Source organism: Melanerpes formicivorus, unplaced genomic scaffold (assembly GCF_026170545.1).
Source record: "Melanerpes formicivorus ecotype bairdi unplaced genomic scaffold, bMelFor1.0.p_v2 SCAF_62, whole genome shotgun sequence".
NCBI classification, from domain to species: domain Eukaryota; kingdom Metazoa; phylum Chordata; class Aves; order Piciformes; family Picidae; genus Melanerpes; species Melanerpes formicivorus.
The window spans coordinates 4294075-4310414 of NW_027142414.1; the positions used below are offsets into that span (position 1 = coordinate 4294075).

A 16340-nucleotide genomic window follows, 5' to 3' on the forward strand; every position below is an offset into this window, starting at 1 on the left:
CTGAGCATCTTAATATTCATCCTCACCTCCTCTGGCCCTGGAAGCAGAACACTCACTGCCTTGGCCTCTTGCTCTGTGACTGGATGCACCAACAAAGCATTTCCTGAGGAAAAATACAAACATGGCTGTGATTCACAATGCTACACCTCATTGGAGCAGAAGCTGTGTGTTCTGGAGTTGTCAGCCTCCCATACCTGTTTCAGGGGCTTGCTTGGGCAAGTGCTTAGCTACACTTAACTACTGGACAAAAGGCATGTGTAGGGAGCTGAGGGCAGCTCAGTTCTTGTCAGCACTGGAAGTAAAAATCAGCTTTGCATGGCAGTTGTTTGCTGCTGTAACTTCTGTAGCAGACTATGGTCCTGGCTGCTAGAGTGAACTTCCATGTTTCAGGTCAAAACCAACCACATGTGTTTAGAGTGACTACTGAAACTGAATTCAGGTTTCACATCTTGTATGACCCCTATTTTCAAAGGGCTGTTAAAACAGGGTCCCTTTTTAAAGAGGTCTCATATGTTCTACATTCTGTAACAACATAATTTTCTTAAGTCTTGGGCAGAGTTTTCATGCTTTCTTTTGGTCATGTGACACTCTATCACTTCAAAAATATTTAACTCAATTTCCTGAGAATATGAAGATGCTGCTTACCCAGCATGTACTCATTTTCCACACCAAAAGTTTCTATTTGCCCTGGAAACTCTATCCACAGAGCCCTGTAGCAGGAAAGATAGAGGGATTCAGTTAGTTTCTCTTCTCCTACCAGCATGTCCAAGGCTTTTTGGCATTCTCAGGCTCCATTTTTGTCCCTCACTTTACGGGGTGCAGGTATCAAGAACTGAAGATAGGACAAGGCCTTCTTCTGTGCCTTAAAGTTGCCCTTTTCAGTTCACCTACGAGAGCTCCCAGAACAATCTGAGTTAAGACACTCCAATAAATCTATCATTTAGCCTCCTGTAGCCTCACTTTCTTTTCTCTGGCCCTCCTTCTTACACACCTGTACTACATATACCTTCTTTCTGGCAAAGGAGCGATGGATGAGCTTTTCTCTCACAGTCTAACAGTAATGCAAACACTCAGTGAGCTAGTCCCTGCAGCACAGTTCCTTCCTGTTCTCAGCACCTCATTATTGCTTTTGTAGCATTTCCTCCTGGTCATGACCAAAACACCTGCCCCAGAATTTAATTTTCAGCTTTTCTCAACAAAAGGGTAGTGCAATAACCATCTGGTTACACAACAGGAGTTGTATATCTAAAAGTTTGAGAGCTGGTCAATCACAGGTTGCTCAGGGGCTGGGTTTCCTTACACAAAAAGCCTGGCTCACCTGCTCACTCACAGGCATCCACCTGTTCACTGCAGCCCTGCTGTTCATGTGCTTGCTAATTTTCCAGTTTGCTTGTCTCAGTGAGAAAAATGTCCTCCTTCCCCCCTAATTCTGTACCTACTGCAGCAGACATAACATAATGACAGTTGTACTTAATATGGTGGGCCATGCACATATCAGACTTAAAACAGTAGACTTAGAATAAACCAGGTTGGAAGAGACCTTCAAGATCGTTGCGTCCAACCTAATCAGCATAAACTTCATTTCAAGAGAGACAGAAACCCACTGTCTTTGTCAGTGCATACAACAGGGGCATCTGCTCCTATACCTGTGCAGACAGATGCTCCCCCTGTCTGAAATGCAAATCAACATCAAAACCCAACCCTTCACAAAAAATCATAGACTCATATAATCAACAAGGTTGGCAAAGACCTCAAAGATCATCATGTCCAACCTGTCAAAGGACAGACATTCATGTTTTTAAAACTTAGGGGATGTACTACAGCTGCCTAACAAAAAGCAGTGCAAAAGGATGTTTCTAGGGCAACCTCAAAGACAGCAACACCAGGGAAATTGATGACATTCATCTCTTGCTGAAAGGATTGTTGCATTTGGCTCCCTAGAGGTTAGAGGGCAGCTGAACAAAAGTTTATTTTCTACTTTCACTTCCCTTCCAGATTCTTTGATTCTCTACTACAAGAAAAAATAGGAGAAATACCACAGAGATAAATGATCAAATTATCACTATGAAGTAAGTTTTTATAAGAGTAACAATTCAGCAGTAATAGATTTTAATGAGGAGCTAAACAGACCCTTATGAAAAGTCAGCCAGCTCAGAGTCCATTAAGCACCATTTTAAGTGTGGTTTGGAGTCCACGGTACTTTAAAAGCATGTTTAAAGATGAGGGGATTGGGTCCATCATCAGTAAACTTGCAGATGACACCAAGTTGGGGGCAGGTGTTGATCTCTTAGAGGGTAGAAGGGCTCTGCAGAGGGCCCTTGACAGGCTGGACAGATGGGCAGAGTCCAACAGGATGGCATTCAACAAATCCAAGTACTGGGTGCTGCACATTGGTCACAACAACCCCATGCAGAGCTCCAGGCTGGGGACAGAGTGGCTGGAGAGCAGCCAGGCAGAAAGGAAGCTGGGGTACTGATTGACAGCTGGCTGAACATGAACCTGCAGTGTGCCCAGGTGGCCAAGAAGGCCAATGGCATCCTGGCCTGTATCAGAAATAGTATGTCCAGCAGGAACAGGGAAGTCATTGTGACCCTGTACTCAGTACTGGTTAGGCCACACCTTGAGTACTGTGTCCAGTTCTGGGCCACTCAATTTAAGAAGGACATTGAGACTCTTGAATGTGTCCAGAGAAGGGCAACAAGGCTGGGGAGGGGTCTGGAGCACAAGCCCTATGAGGAGAGGCTGAGGGAGCTGGGATTGTTTAGGCTGGAGAAGAGGAGGCTCGGGGGAGACCTTATTGCTGTCTACAAATACCTGAAAGGAGGTTGTAGCCAGGAGGGGGTTGGTCTCTTCTGCCAGGCAATCAGCACCAGAACAAGAGGACACAGTCTGAAGCTGCACCAGGGGAAGTTTAGGCTCGAGGTGAGGAGAAAGTTCTTCAGTGAGAGCGTCATTAGCCATTGGAATGTGCTGCCCAGGGAGGTGGTGGAGTCACCATCCCTGGAGGTGTTCAAGAGGGGATTGGACATGGCACTTGAAGCCATGGTTTAGTTAGTGATGAGGTATTGGGTGACAGGTTGGACATAATGATCTCTGAGGTCTTTTCTGACCTTATTGATTCTATGATCTAGTGTGTTCCAGATGTCATTTGGGGGAAAAAAGCCCTAAACGATAACATTTTCATCTGAGAACCCCACCAAAGCTTGCAGAACATGTTCAAATGCACCGTAGCAGTATTTGCATCTTTCGCTCTTTTTCACTACTTAAGAGATCACAAAAGTGAAAGGTGGTAGTTTAACTCTGTGGAAGTGTCAGGCTATGCCTTTAAAAGTTAGCTGCAGAGTTCCAGCAGAAGAGTGGAGAAGTATGAACAATTTACAGTTGGGTGTAAAAAGGAGAACACAAGATTATTCTAAACCAATTTCATTGGCCAGATGTGAGATGTCCCCCTAGCAATATCTCACATCCCACTTCATTCCTTTCTCTTTTCTGGCTGCTGCTTCTGCTCGGCTGGGAGGATTTTATCACTACTAGCTGACCTTGCAGATAAGACTAACAGCACTCTCCTAACTTGTCTTTCTCTTTTCTTCTAATTATACAGAGGAAAGAGGGGGGAGGTTAGGGGAGAAGTGGACCAGTTCCCCCACTCCTTTTGGGGTTCCCAGAAGGCTCAGGGGGAGTTCTGTGCTGTTTTCTGCCTGTAAATACCTGTATGATACTGTAAACACTGTGTATTTGTATACTGTGTATTTGTACCCATTCATTGCATTCCACTGTAGAGTGTAGTTATTGCTTGTAAATATAGCTTCCATTTGCTTTCCCAACTGAGTGAGCTGAGCTTTTGCTAATGCTCCCCTCCAAGTAACTTCCTGAAGACAATCACTAAAGCTCCTGACCGCTGCTCTTACCTCATGACTGGCTCAGCTGCCGTGTGTGCCCGATAGAACAGTGTGTAGAGGTAGGGCAGGAGGACGTAGCGCTCTCGGATGGCTTCCCTGATGATCTGGGTGCTCTTCTCCCCAAAGAGCCACGGCTCTCGGCGTTTGCTCTCCATGTTAGAATGGCCTCTGAAGAAGGGCTGGTAGGCTCCGGCCTGATACCAGCGAACAAGTAATTCTGGTTCTGGGTCTCCAATAAAGCCTCCCACATCAGCTAGATACGGTGTAGACAAATCAAAATGCACATTTGGGGGAAATCATTCTGGAAAACATCAACTTCTCCTGTAACAAACATTCCAGGTGGATAAATCCACGCATTTCACAGCATGCTTCTTGTAGTTCTGCTGGTAGGCAGCTGTTTGCCCAAATAAGAGTAGGAAACTGGTGTAACAAGTTATCTCAAGAGAGCTTTTGGATGCCCCAGTGACAGAGAATTGTCACAGTGATGCTACAGAACACCACTCATGGACTGCTTTTCCAGATGGGATGCAAACACTATATAAGTCACCATCATTGGAGGTGTTTAGGAGGAGACTTGACAGGGTGCTTGGTTGCATGGTTTAGTTGATTAGGTGGTGTTGGATAGTAGGTTGGACGCGATGATCTTAAAGGTCTCTTCCAACCTGGTCTGGTCTGGTCTATTCTATTCTATTTGAATTAGTAGAGAAATTATGGTAAGAGCCTGGTTAGTGGCTTATGAAACCAGACTACTCTGTGAAACTGCCTGGAAATGCACTAGACTGTTGAGCATTCCACTACTGGTGATGAAGTCTATCGTGGGATATGAGCTTGGTGGCACCAGTGATTAATGCACAGTGACCAACTGTACCTAAACACCTTACCTCCACAGAATGAAATCCCTGCCATGCTGATGGTGAGAAGCATTGGAATGGATATTTTCAAGTAACCCCACTCTGCTGTGTTGTCTCCAGTCCACACTGCCCCTGGAAATACCCAGTTTCAGCATTACACAGGGAAGCTGGGCGTATGCTTCAGTTTATGCTTAGAATTAAGGAAAGAAGACAAGAATGGTCATGAACTACTGGTGAACTGCTGTTCACTGCAACTTTCTTATTTATACATGCATGCTTATGAAATAGTCAACAAAACCAGGCAGTGGTTTGTAACAGGACACAGGCTGTTACTCCGTCCTTAACTTGTATACACCTTGTCAGTCTCTCCTGACTTTTTTTTAATCACTTGCACTCTTAGGAGCTCACCATTTCTAACTTTCTGTCCTCTCTGTATTTAACTATTACACACCAAACTTAAGAGATCAAAGAAGCATGGAAGGCATCCAGCTAGCCCCTACTTACCATACTTCTGTGATCCAGCAAAGAAAGATCGTGTGAGGACAAATGGTCTCTCTTTTCCCGAAGAACGTCTGATGAGGCCTTCTGCAGTAGCCATTTGCTGTAAATCATTAATATAAAAGTCAGGAAGACAAACTCTACCATGAGGATATTTGCAGCACTGTCCTTTTAGACCTTCCAAGGCAAGAAAATGAAGAAATCTGTATCCAAATATAATATATGTATAATATAATAATATATGGGTTTGATGGGTGGAGCACTAGATGGATAAGGAAATGGCTTGATGGCCGCACCCAAAGAGTGGCTGTCAATGGCTCCATGTCCCAGTGGAGGCCAGTGACAAGCGGAGTCCCTCAGGGATCAGTCCTGGGACCTGTCTTATTCAACATCTTTGTCAGTGACATGGACAGTGGCATTGAGTGCACCCTCAGCAAGTTTGCTGATGACACCAAGTTGTGTGGTGCAGCAGACACGCTGGAGGGAAGGGAGGCCTTGACAGGCTGGAGAGGTGGGCACAAGCCAACCTCATGAAGTTCAATAAGAGCAAGTGCAGGGTCCTGCATCTGGGTCGAGGCAATCCCAGGCACAAATCCAGGCTGGGCAGTGACTGGCTGGAAAGCAGCCCTGAGGAGAGAGACTTGGGGGTGCTGGTGGACAAGAAGCTCAACATGAGCTCTCAGTGTGCACTTGCAGCCCGCAAAGCCAATCAGATCCTGGGCTGCATCAGAAGTGTGGCTAGCAGGTTGAGGGAGGTGATTCTCCCCCTCTACTCAGCCCTGGTGAGACCCCACCTGGAGTACTGTGTCCAGTTCTGGAGCCCCTATTACAAGAGGGACGTGGAGGTGCTGGAAGGTGTCCAGAGAAGGGCCACAATGATGATCAAAGGGCTGGAGCACCTCTCCTATGAGGACAGACTGAAGGAGTTGGGGCTGTTCAGTCTGCAGAAGAGAAGGCTCCGAGGTGACCTAATTGTGGCCTTCCAGTATCTGAAGGGGGCCTACAGGAAGGCTGGGGAAGGACTTCTCAGGATCTCAGGTAGTGATAGGACTAGGGGGAATGGAATGAAGCTGGAGGTGGGGAGATTCAGGCTAGATGTGAGGAGGAGGTTCTTCCCCATGAGAGTGGTGAAACCCTGCAATGTGTTGTCCAGGGAGGTGGTCGAGGCCCCGTCCCTGGGGGTGTTTAAGAGCAGGCTGGATGAGGCTCTGTCCAGCCTGATCTAGTGTGGGGTGTCCCTGCCCATGGCAGGGGGGTTGGAACTAGATGATCCTCGTGGTCCCTTCCAACCCTGAATGAAACTATGAAACTATGAAACTATGAATACTTATTAAAGCAGCACTTTTCTACTAGAATACACTTGAACAACAAAAAATTAGTATTGTGCAGTCATGGCCAACGTCATTTACATTGTCATGGCAGAAGGCATGGATGTTGTCACATTTTCTTGTGACCAATAACAGTCTATTACTAATATAGCAATATCCAGCACAGCAGAGTTTCAGTCCTTGATAGAGGCAATAGAATACTTATTACGGTATAAATACTCCTGCTGCTAGTTTGTGTCTCAGATACTCTACCTGATAGAATCCATAGAGGTTGTGTACTTCCCGATGCTCCCAGTTGTTGTAGTGCACAGCATCTTTCTGCATTGTTAGTTCTGCTCCCTTGAAGACTGAGGGTTCATTCATGTCATTCCATACATAGAGGATGTTAGTGGATCCCTACGACATAGGGTTACAATTAGAATGTACACAGACACTACTGTGCCTCTCTGTGTTTATCTCTAGTGGGTGTCAGATGAGTTTGGGGTATGACTAGAAACAGCAGCAGCAAAGCAGGACATGGTAATTATACTTCTGTGGTCACTCGAAGGATGCCATCACCTCCTCTCTCTTGGTGGGTGGTCAGGATGGCAGCCTACAACTCTTACGAGACTCAGTAGGTACTTGCTATTCCTGCCTTCTGGAGAGGAAAAGGAGGCAAGGAAATGAGAAATATTAACTAGCACGAGGAAAAAAATCACAGAAGGCCAAAAAAGACCCAAACAAAAAACAAACAACTGAGAGGAAAAGCAGCATAGGAAATATCTGCTAGGGGAGTGGTTTCAACAATGTCACTGCATAGCAGAACTTTGGGATGGTGGAACTGGAAGTAATCATCAGTGTTCCAATAGACACTTTCAGCACTACACAGGAGTATCACAGTGTATTAGAGCTTGGAAGGGACTCAAAAGACCATCAGGTCCAACCCCCCTGCCAAAGCAGGATCACTTAGGTAGTCCGCACAGGAATGCATCCAGGTGGGTCTTTAAAGTCTCCAGAGAAGGAGACTCCACAACCGCTCTGTGCAGCCTGTTCCAGTGCTCCGTTACCCTCATTGTAAAGAAGTTTCTCCTCATGTTGAGGTGAAACCTTCTATGTTCAGGTTTGAACCTGTTGTTCCTTGTCTTATTACTGTGCACCACCAAAAAGAGCTTGTCCCCATCCACTTGACTCCCACCCCTCAGATATTTATACACATTAATGAGATCTCCTCTCAGTCTTCTCAAGACTAAACAGCCCCAGGGCTCTCAGTGTCTCTTCATAGGGGAGATGCTCAAGTCCCCTAATCATCCTTGTTGCTCTCCACTGGATTCTGTCTAGCAGTTCTCTGTCTCTCTTGAACTGGGGAGCCCAAAACTGGGAGCAGTATTCCAGCTGTGGTCTCACCAGGGCAGCGCAGAGAGGTACAAGAACTTCCTTAGACCTGCTGGACATGCCCTTCTTGATGCATCCCAGGATACCATTTGCTCTCTTGGCCACAAGGGCACATTGTTGTTCCATGGAGAAACTGCTGTCTACCAGCACTCCAAGGTCTCTCTCTGGGGAGCTGCTTTCCAGCAGGGTAGCCCCTAAGCTGTGCTGGTGCATGCTGTTATTCCTCCCCAGACATAGGACTGGGGAGGAACTTGAACTTCAGAAGGTTTGCCTGCACCCAGCTCTGCAGCCTGTCTAGGTCACATTGGATGGCTGCACAGCCCTGGAGGGAAGGTCAGGGTGAAGTGACCATAAGAGAGCACTCTGTGTTTGTCCATCCTACTGCTGCAACTAAGTGAGCAGGTTCACTCGTGGCACACGGGTTCCAACTATCTTAGCGCAGACAACTCCATGCAGAAAATCCTTCTGTGGTACTTCCAGCTGATCAACATGTTTTCTTCTACATGATGGTAAGATAGCAACAAAACCCACCAACTTGCTTAGCCAGTAGTTTATCTTCTCTCTTTGCCCCAATTTAAGGCTTTCTGAGATATGTAGATCAGAGCAAATAAATACAAACCTTGTATGTTTTGAAGGCAAACTGATCTGCATACCATTTTCGCACTTCAGGATTGGTGAAATCCAGATAGCAAGAGGAACCTGTGGAGGTGGGAAACCCCAATGATTTACCTGATTTTAAGAGCAGGGATGTGCTGTCTTTGCACCTAAATGCAGGGGCCTAAAGCTGGGAGACTTTCCCCAATGGGCAGCAATTAACAGGCATTACTGTCTCTGAGAGAAAAGCCCAAAAGAAAATTCCAGGCTGACTTAGAACTCAATACAGCCTTGCCATGTTGTGCAGATCAACACTGGTAGATTCTGGAGGAGCAGCACCATTTAAGGATGACTGCTAGCAGACTAAAACACATTTAGATGTGATTAGGAAGCCAGAGAAAGAGTAGTCCCAGAATTTTGAGCTCAGGTGGAAAGGTGTCACTGAGCTGCGTAACTTGCATCTTGCTATGCTCCTACAAGTTGTAGTATGTCCTTAATTTTTTTCTATATTCACTTGCCAGGATTGTGAGCTTTCTGGTTGTAAAGAAGGGGGACAACCTCCTCTGCCTCCTCACAATATGATTTCCTCATGAAACATAATATGTTATGTCTACAATCATGACTGAATCAATCTTCAGTATCAGGGTTCACTTAACTATATCCAGCCTGCATGAGCTGTGCTCACTGCAACAGACCAGCCCACGTGTGCATTTCTGTTACCCAAGACAACTTGGGAAGGGGGATTCCTTGGTACACTCATGTTCTATTTGCCTCAGCTGTATAATTCCTTCTGTTACACCAGTTGGACCTGCACGGGGGGGGTCTAGAACTAAAGAAGTTGGATTTATTGATCAGAACAGCCCACAGAATCACAGAATCTGAAGGCTGTTCTGATCAGTAAATCACAGTATCACAGTATCTCCAAGGTTGGAAGAGACCTCAAAGATCATCAAGTCCAACCTGTCACCACAGACCTCATGACTAGACCATAGCACCAAGTGCCATGTCCAATCCCCTCTTGAACATCTCCAGGGACGGTGACTCCACCACCTCCCTGGGCAGCACATTCCAATGACGAATGACTCTCTCCGTGAAGAACTTTCTCCTCACCTTGAGCCTAAACTTCCCCTGGCGCAGCTTGAGACTGTGTCCTCTTGTTCTGGTGCTGCTTGCCTGGGAGAAGAGACCAACCCCCTCCTGGCTACAACCACCTTTCAGGTAGTTGTAGAGAGCAATGAGGTCACCTCTGAGCCTCCTCTTCTCCAGGCTAAACAATCCCAGCTCACTCAGCCTCTCTTCATAGGGTTTGTGCTCGAGGCCTCTCCCCAGCCTCGTTGCCCTTCTCTGGACACATTCAAGTGTCTTGATGTTTTTCTTAAATTGAGGGGCCCAGAACTGGACACAGTACTCAAGGTGTGGCCTAACCAATGAAGAGTACAGAGGCACAATGACTTCCCTGCTCCTGCTGGCCATACTATTCTTGATGCAGGTCAGGATGCCATTGGCCTTCTTGGCCACTTCGGCACACTGCTGGCTCATGTTTAGGCAGCTGTCAATCAGCACCCCCAGGTCCCTTTCTGCCTGGCTGCTCTCCAGCCACTCTGACCCCAGCCTGTAGTTCTGCATGGGGTTGTTGTGGCCAAAGTGCAGCACCCGGCACTTGGAGTTGTTGAATGCCATCCTGTTGGACTCTGCCCATCTGTCCAGCCTGTCAAGGTCCCTCTGCAGAGCCCTTCTACTCTCTAACTGACCAACATCAGCTCCCAACTTGGTGTCATCTGCAAATTTGCTGATGACTGTCTCAACCACCTCATCCAGATCATCAATGAAGACATTAAAGAAGATGGGGCCCAGCACTGATCCCTGGGGGACGGCACTGGTGACTGGCCTGCAGCTGGATGTGGCACCATTCACCACCACTCTCTAGGCAAGTCAGGTTGGTTGAGCTCTGAGCAATCTGCCAGACCCCCCAGGGCAGGTCCAACAGGCATAACGGAAGGATTTATACAGCTGAGGCAAATAGAACGTGACTGTACCAAAGAAACCACAAAATATTTAGAATTATAAATGCTTACCAGAAATGCAAGAATTAAATTCCACTTCCTTGGCTTCCAATTAAACTAGCCTGCAAATTTTTTAAAATAAGCAGCTTGAAACACAGAGACAGGATGTCCTCTTACCTGGCCAACAGATGCCCTCAAAATCCTTCCCATTTCTGTCTTTCACAAAATATCCCTTGTCTTTTGCCTGTGCATACAGGGCATACATGGGGTCAACCTTAATGTGGGGATCTACAATGACGACAAGCTGCCAGGATAAGAAAATAAAACACATCATGAGCATCAGCTGTACTGAATGAACCAGTAGGAGTTCACTTTTGATAAAAGGCAGATAATGGCTTCACTTCAGCTAAAGAGACAGCTGTGCTAGTAATTTTAGAAAGGTGTTGCTGATTTTAGAAAGCAGTTACCAGTTCTTGCATACACTGTGCTAGACTTATGTATAATAGCTGAATTTACAAGGAGGGCAGGACTTCATGCTTACCCCTCTAAAATAAGGGACAAAAAACATTATTTCAGTTAAAAGCAAGTACTCCAACCCTCAAAAACACTCTTTAATTCACTGTTCAACTCTGTGAATGGCAAAATATCTCACTTTTGTGTTCATGTTCCCGCTTAAAATAAATTGCCTTAAGATCAGAGAATCAATAAAGTTGGAAACGACCTCAAACTTCATCAAGTCCAAAACATGAGCCAGCAGTGTGCCCAGGTGGCCAAAAAGACCAATGGCATCCTGGTCTCCAGAAGTCATTCTGCCCCTGTACTCAGTACTGGTTAAGCCACACCTTAAGTATTGTGTCCAGTTCTGGGCCCCTCAATTTAAGAAGGACATTGACACTCTTGAACTTGTCCAGAAAAGGGCAACAAGGCTGGTGAGAGGTCTTGAGCACAAGCCCTATGAGAAGGGGCTGAGGGAGCTGGGGCTGTTTAGCCTGGAGGAGGCTCAGGGAAGACCTTATTGCTCTCTACAACTACCTGAAGGGAGGTTGTAGACAGGAGGAGGTTGGTCTCTTCTCCCAAGTAACCAGCACCAGAACAAGAGGACACAGTCTCAAGCTGTGCCAGGGGAAGTTTAGGCTCGAGGAGAGGAGAAAGTTCTTCACAGAGAGAGTTACTGGCCATTGGAATGTGCTGCCCAGGGAGGTGGTGGATTCACCATCCCTGGAGATGTTCAATAGGGGACTGGACATGGCACTTGAAGCCATGGCTTACTTAGTCATGTGGTCTTGGGTGACAGGTTGGACTTAATGATCTCTGAGGTCTTTTCCAACCTTATTGATTCTATGATTCTATGATTTTGTGCATGGTAAGCAATTGTATCAACATTCCAGACAAATTCTAGTTAGTATAAGCTGAAAATAAAAGGTATTATCAATAGAAGGAAAACCTGAAGCAAGTATGGCAACTACCAATCATGAAAGCTTATCTTAAGTAGAAAAATTTTCATCTCTGCCCATCAAGGACAACACTCAGTTGCTTCTGTAAGATGGAGCTTCATAAGGGTCAAACTTAGCTTGATAGTCAGGGCACAGGACAAACTATGAAATAGTAAGATGACAGAGGAGCTGAACTAAACAAGATAGCTTGTGCACTGGAAGCATCACCACACTGCAACAGTCTGTTTTACTCCATTAAAGTGTTTCCAGCATCTGAAGTTGAGCAGACACTAAGGAAAAAACAATCCACATTTTCTTTCTTCCTGCTATTTATATACCTTCCGTTTTTTCTTCCTGAGATGTTCTTGCATCTTTCTGGGGTTCTGGAATTTCTGTTTGTCCCAAGTGAAATACCTCTTGCCATCTGTGTGCTCTATGTCCAGCCATATCACATCATAAGGAATGTCATGTTCATCAAAGCCAGCATCTACTGCCTTGACATCTTGCTCATCCTCGTAATTCCACCGGCACTGATGGTAGCCCAGAGAAAAAAGAGGGGGCAGGGCTTGAGTACCTGGGAAGGGTATATGAGTGAAGATAAAATCCTGAAGGGCATTAACAGCGTTATCTAAAAACTCCAGAAAAGTTCACATGATCGATATGTATCTGTCAGGAGAATACAGGATGCTGGCCTAAGTTGAGTCTAGAGCATGTTCGTCATAGCAAAGTGACTGAACTCTTGAAATAAGGAAGATTACAATGAGCCCAACAGTCAGAAAGTGCAGAGGGCTGCAATGACCATACAAGAGTGAGAAGGAACTTTCAGTTCCATCACACTCAATTATGATTCCAGTAACCAATACAACTTTATTCTTTAATTTTTTTCTAAAGTAAAAATATTCTAGATTACCTTGACTGTCATTAATGCAAAAAAAGGAATAGGCTTTAATTAACAGAATGAAATTCCTGTGACTGCTGGAGTGAAAACCATGGAATTGCAACTGTTAGGCATTTTTAAGACCGTAAAACATGTATGTAGACATATGGCAAAAAGGAGCTGGGAAACATTCCTTGGCATGACCTTCTGCTTGGCCAGATCCTCTTGTGAGCTGGCTACTTTTCCATTCTTGTTCAGCTGAACCACATTTTCTCCATAACATCTGTGGAGCAAACCGTCATTGCTCTCACACTGAAGAACTAGCAGGGATGTTTCTGTGCTTTAAAATCTCTTTAGTACATACAGAGCTTTGCTTTCATAAAATGTTAGTCCTCTTGCATCCATTTTTTTCAGTTTCTTCCTGAGACTCTTGCTTCCTCCCTTTCCCCTATCTGCAAGTTATCTCTGCTCTCTTCCCTAATGGACACATGGAACAGTTACCTAAAGTCCTTAATTTCCAGGACACATACTCCATCACTCCAGCCTTTTCTCATTATAAGGTGACCTGTCCTAATGGTGACTGGCAGCTCTTGCCTCCTGTGTCTCCTCCCTTCATCTTAAGGGGAGCAGTTTCAGGCTGCAGTAATTATGCTGGCTTCTCAATTAGGGCCAAATGTGAACACCTGCAAATGCTAGGGAAGACAAGAACTGAGGCTTGTCTTCACAAAGTACCACCTTTTGCTTTATCAGCTGGAGCCTGGGAACAGCTGGCCACCTGCACATAATGGCCCAGGTAAATATCAACCCACTCATGGGTACAGCATGTTCTTCAGAGATTCTGCCAGGTAAATGTGCTGTATTGAGTCCAGTTATGAGTTAGTACCTGTCAGCTGTGCAAACTGCTTGAAGATGTCAAACGGAGTGGGGCCCATCAGCAGGAAAACATCAATGATGCCACTTTCCGACATCCAGCGCACATCAGTTACAGGCACTGCTCGCTGCTTAGCCGTCTGTGCAGCAGATCCAGCCGGCACATGCTTGGAAGGAAACAAAGGTAAAGCTGAGCATCACTCTATCAAACTTTTGCTGGATTAAGCAATAAACATGGAAACCCACAAAATTCACTAACACACACCTGGTAGGTATTAAGAATACACACTGAATGTTTCTTATATATCCTTCACAAATCCTTTACTTTGCATACTGCTTATACAAAATAGAGTAACAGGTAATGAGGCAAAATTAGTAATGAGGGGCAAAGTAATTAAAGCTCTTTTGTAATTAAAGACAAAGCATTTTCTGCAGGATCTTAAGAGCAAGATTTGTATCAAAAGTAATAAAGAACATTAATAATTTTAACCATGTAATGCAGTGGTGGAATAAAGCCCATTTTTTTTCCCCTCATGGTTCCAATTTTAATAGAATTCATAGGCTTGGGTTTCAAGAGTTGAGGGAGTTAATTTCCTGAACATTTTATGTTTCTTGAAGGTCATTTACATTCCACAGAAGAAGGAGCCTGCTAAGCAGAAATGTGTGGCAATTCCAAAAATTGAAAAACTCAGAAACATTCTTTGGATCCCAGAGATTGTTAAGATTTTCATCCACCTTTTTATCTGCCTGCCACAACCACCTACATAGTTTTTTTTCTGCTCCAACATTGTGTATTTTGTCTCCACCTTCTCCTGTGGACTTGTTAAGACACAACTTCTGTAACTTGACTCCTAAAAGGACTCATCTCCTTGTTCTTTTCAGTGGTTTAATACACAAATATAGCAGTAGGGAGGACAGGAGGAAAAGATAGACAATTCTTCATTAGGGAGCAGAAGGTAAGTCTCCAATAACATTATCGTGTTCCTGCTGACTCTGCTATGGAGTGTTTTCTTTCATTATTAAATTCTGGGGAAAGTGAGCAACTCTCACCTCAGCTACTGCCTTTGTGTTAATGTCCACCAGTGTTTCTGAAGAGTTCAGCCAGAAGATCCCTGAAGTTCTGTTAGGCTTGTGTGCTAAGAGAAGGGGCACTGAACCATAAATGCCTATTTTGTCATGTATCTTGTGGCCGAAGATGTCCAAATTATAAAGCCGGTAGGCATCACCATCACTAGGACAGACAGACAGATGTGTGTGTTACATGTGAGCATTCTGCACTAGGCCAGTTGCAGCATTATTGCCATTCCACCAAGCTCAGTCAACACTTTGTATTACAGTCTTTTGTTTAGCATCCGGATGTGAAATGTGGACAGCTCAGGTTACTGCTTCTAGCTTTGGCCCTATCGAAACAACATTGTCCTATGAGGACAGACTGAAGGAGTTGGGGCTGTTCAGTCTGCAGAAGAGAAGGCTCTGAGGTGATCTCATTGTGGCCTTCCAGTATCTGAAGGGGGCCTACAGGAAGGCTGGGGAAGGACTTCTCAGGATCTCAGGTAGTGATAGGACTAGGGGGAATGGAATGAAGCTGGAGGTGGGGAGATTCAGGCTAGATGTGAGGAGGAGGTTCTTCCCCATGAGAGTGGTGAAGCCCTGGAATGGGTTGTCCAGGGAGGTGGTCGAGGCCCCGTCCCTGGAGGTGTTTAAGACCAGGTTGGATGAGGCTCTGGCCAGCCTGATCTAGTGTGGGGTGTCCCTGCCCATGGCAGGGGGGTTGGAACTAGATGATCCTTGTGGTCCCTTCCAACCCTGAATGATACTATGATACTATGAATTTGCTCCAAGTCCTAAAATATAAATTCTGAACCATCCCATCCTTCCATGGAGTTGCTCTTTTAAAAGTTCTGCTTAAACATGATCAATCCTGCAACTCAGGAAAAAAAAATGCATGCAAAATTGAGAGAGAACAGAAGGGGTCATTCCTTAAGTTTTAGAGTGGATAGGGAAATGAGAACACCTTACTCCATGTGGACAGGGGCCACGCTTCAGTTTGCTATACCATAAATTAAAATACACAATGCATAATATGGATATCTTGACCTGTTGTCTGCATTAAGGCAATGTCATAGCTCTCCTCTACAAAAATGATCCTGCTTTGACTAGCCATCTACCACCTTTACCTGGTGTTTTTGAGAAGAAGTGCTTCTGTGTGCTGTGGTATTCCATAAACATGGTCAAATCCATGTAAAGAGAAGTCTGTGCCCACAGAACTAGGACCTGTGGGAATAACATTAAAAGAGAAGACCACAAAGTTCCATTTTCAGCCTTAGCTGAAAGAAACAGAGCAGAGCAACCTAACTGAAAATATTAAAAAGCAGGTTTTAATGATTATCTCTTTCATACTGCCTTTCTGTCTTCACTTTCATTAACTTCTGCACTACAGAGGAGATGTTTCAAACAAATTGTATTGTATTTATTCTGATTTTGATCCACTTAAGATAAAATAAATCACTATAGCAGAAAAAAAAATACATATAATAGTGGCTCACTTCTTTATTCTGTAGTGAAACTGCTAAAATTTTCTCCTGATTCTATCCCAGTACCTACAAGCCAAGCTTT

General features: G+C 45.0%; 1 protein-coding gene across 3 annotated transcripts in view; it reads right to left on the reverse strand.

Moving 5' to 3' along the window:
* The window catches only part of GANC (glucosidase alpha, neutral C), a 39318-nt gene that overhangs the window by 10936 nt on the left and 12042 nt on the right, over nucleotides 1-16340 (reverse strand). For all 3 annotated transcript variants that reach the window (XM_068162246.1, XM_068162245.1, XM_068162244.1), the window contains exons 8-19: nucleotides 15902-15998; nucleotides 14775-14955; nucleotides 13738-13891; nucleotides 12316-12551; nucleotides 10722-10848; nucleotides 8567-8646; nucleotides 6829-6972; nucleotides 5255-5351; nucleotides 4781-4882; nucleotides 3909-4152; nucleotides 646-710; nucleotides 27-103 (exon numbers count right to left, since the gene is read on the reverse strand). In XM_068162246.1, coding sequence (XP_068018347.1) covers nucleotides 27-103; nucleotides 646-710; nucleotides 3909-4152; nucleotides 4781-4882; nucleotides 5255-5351; nucleotides 6829-6972; nucleotides 8567-8646; nucleotides 10722-10848; nucleotides 12316-12551; nucleotides 13738-13891; nucleotides 14775-14955; nucleotides 15902-15998 — 1604 coding nt within the window. The remainder of the gene's footprint in view (nucleotides 1-26; nucleotides 104-645; nucleotides 711-3908; nucleotides 4153-4780; nucleotides 4883-5254; nucleotides 5352-6828; nucleotides 6973-8566; nucleotides 8647-10721; nucleotides 10849-12315; nucleotides 12552-13737; nucleotides 13892-14774; nucleotides 14956-15901; nucleotides 15999-16340) is intronic.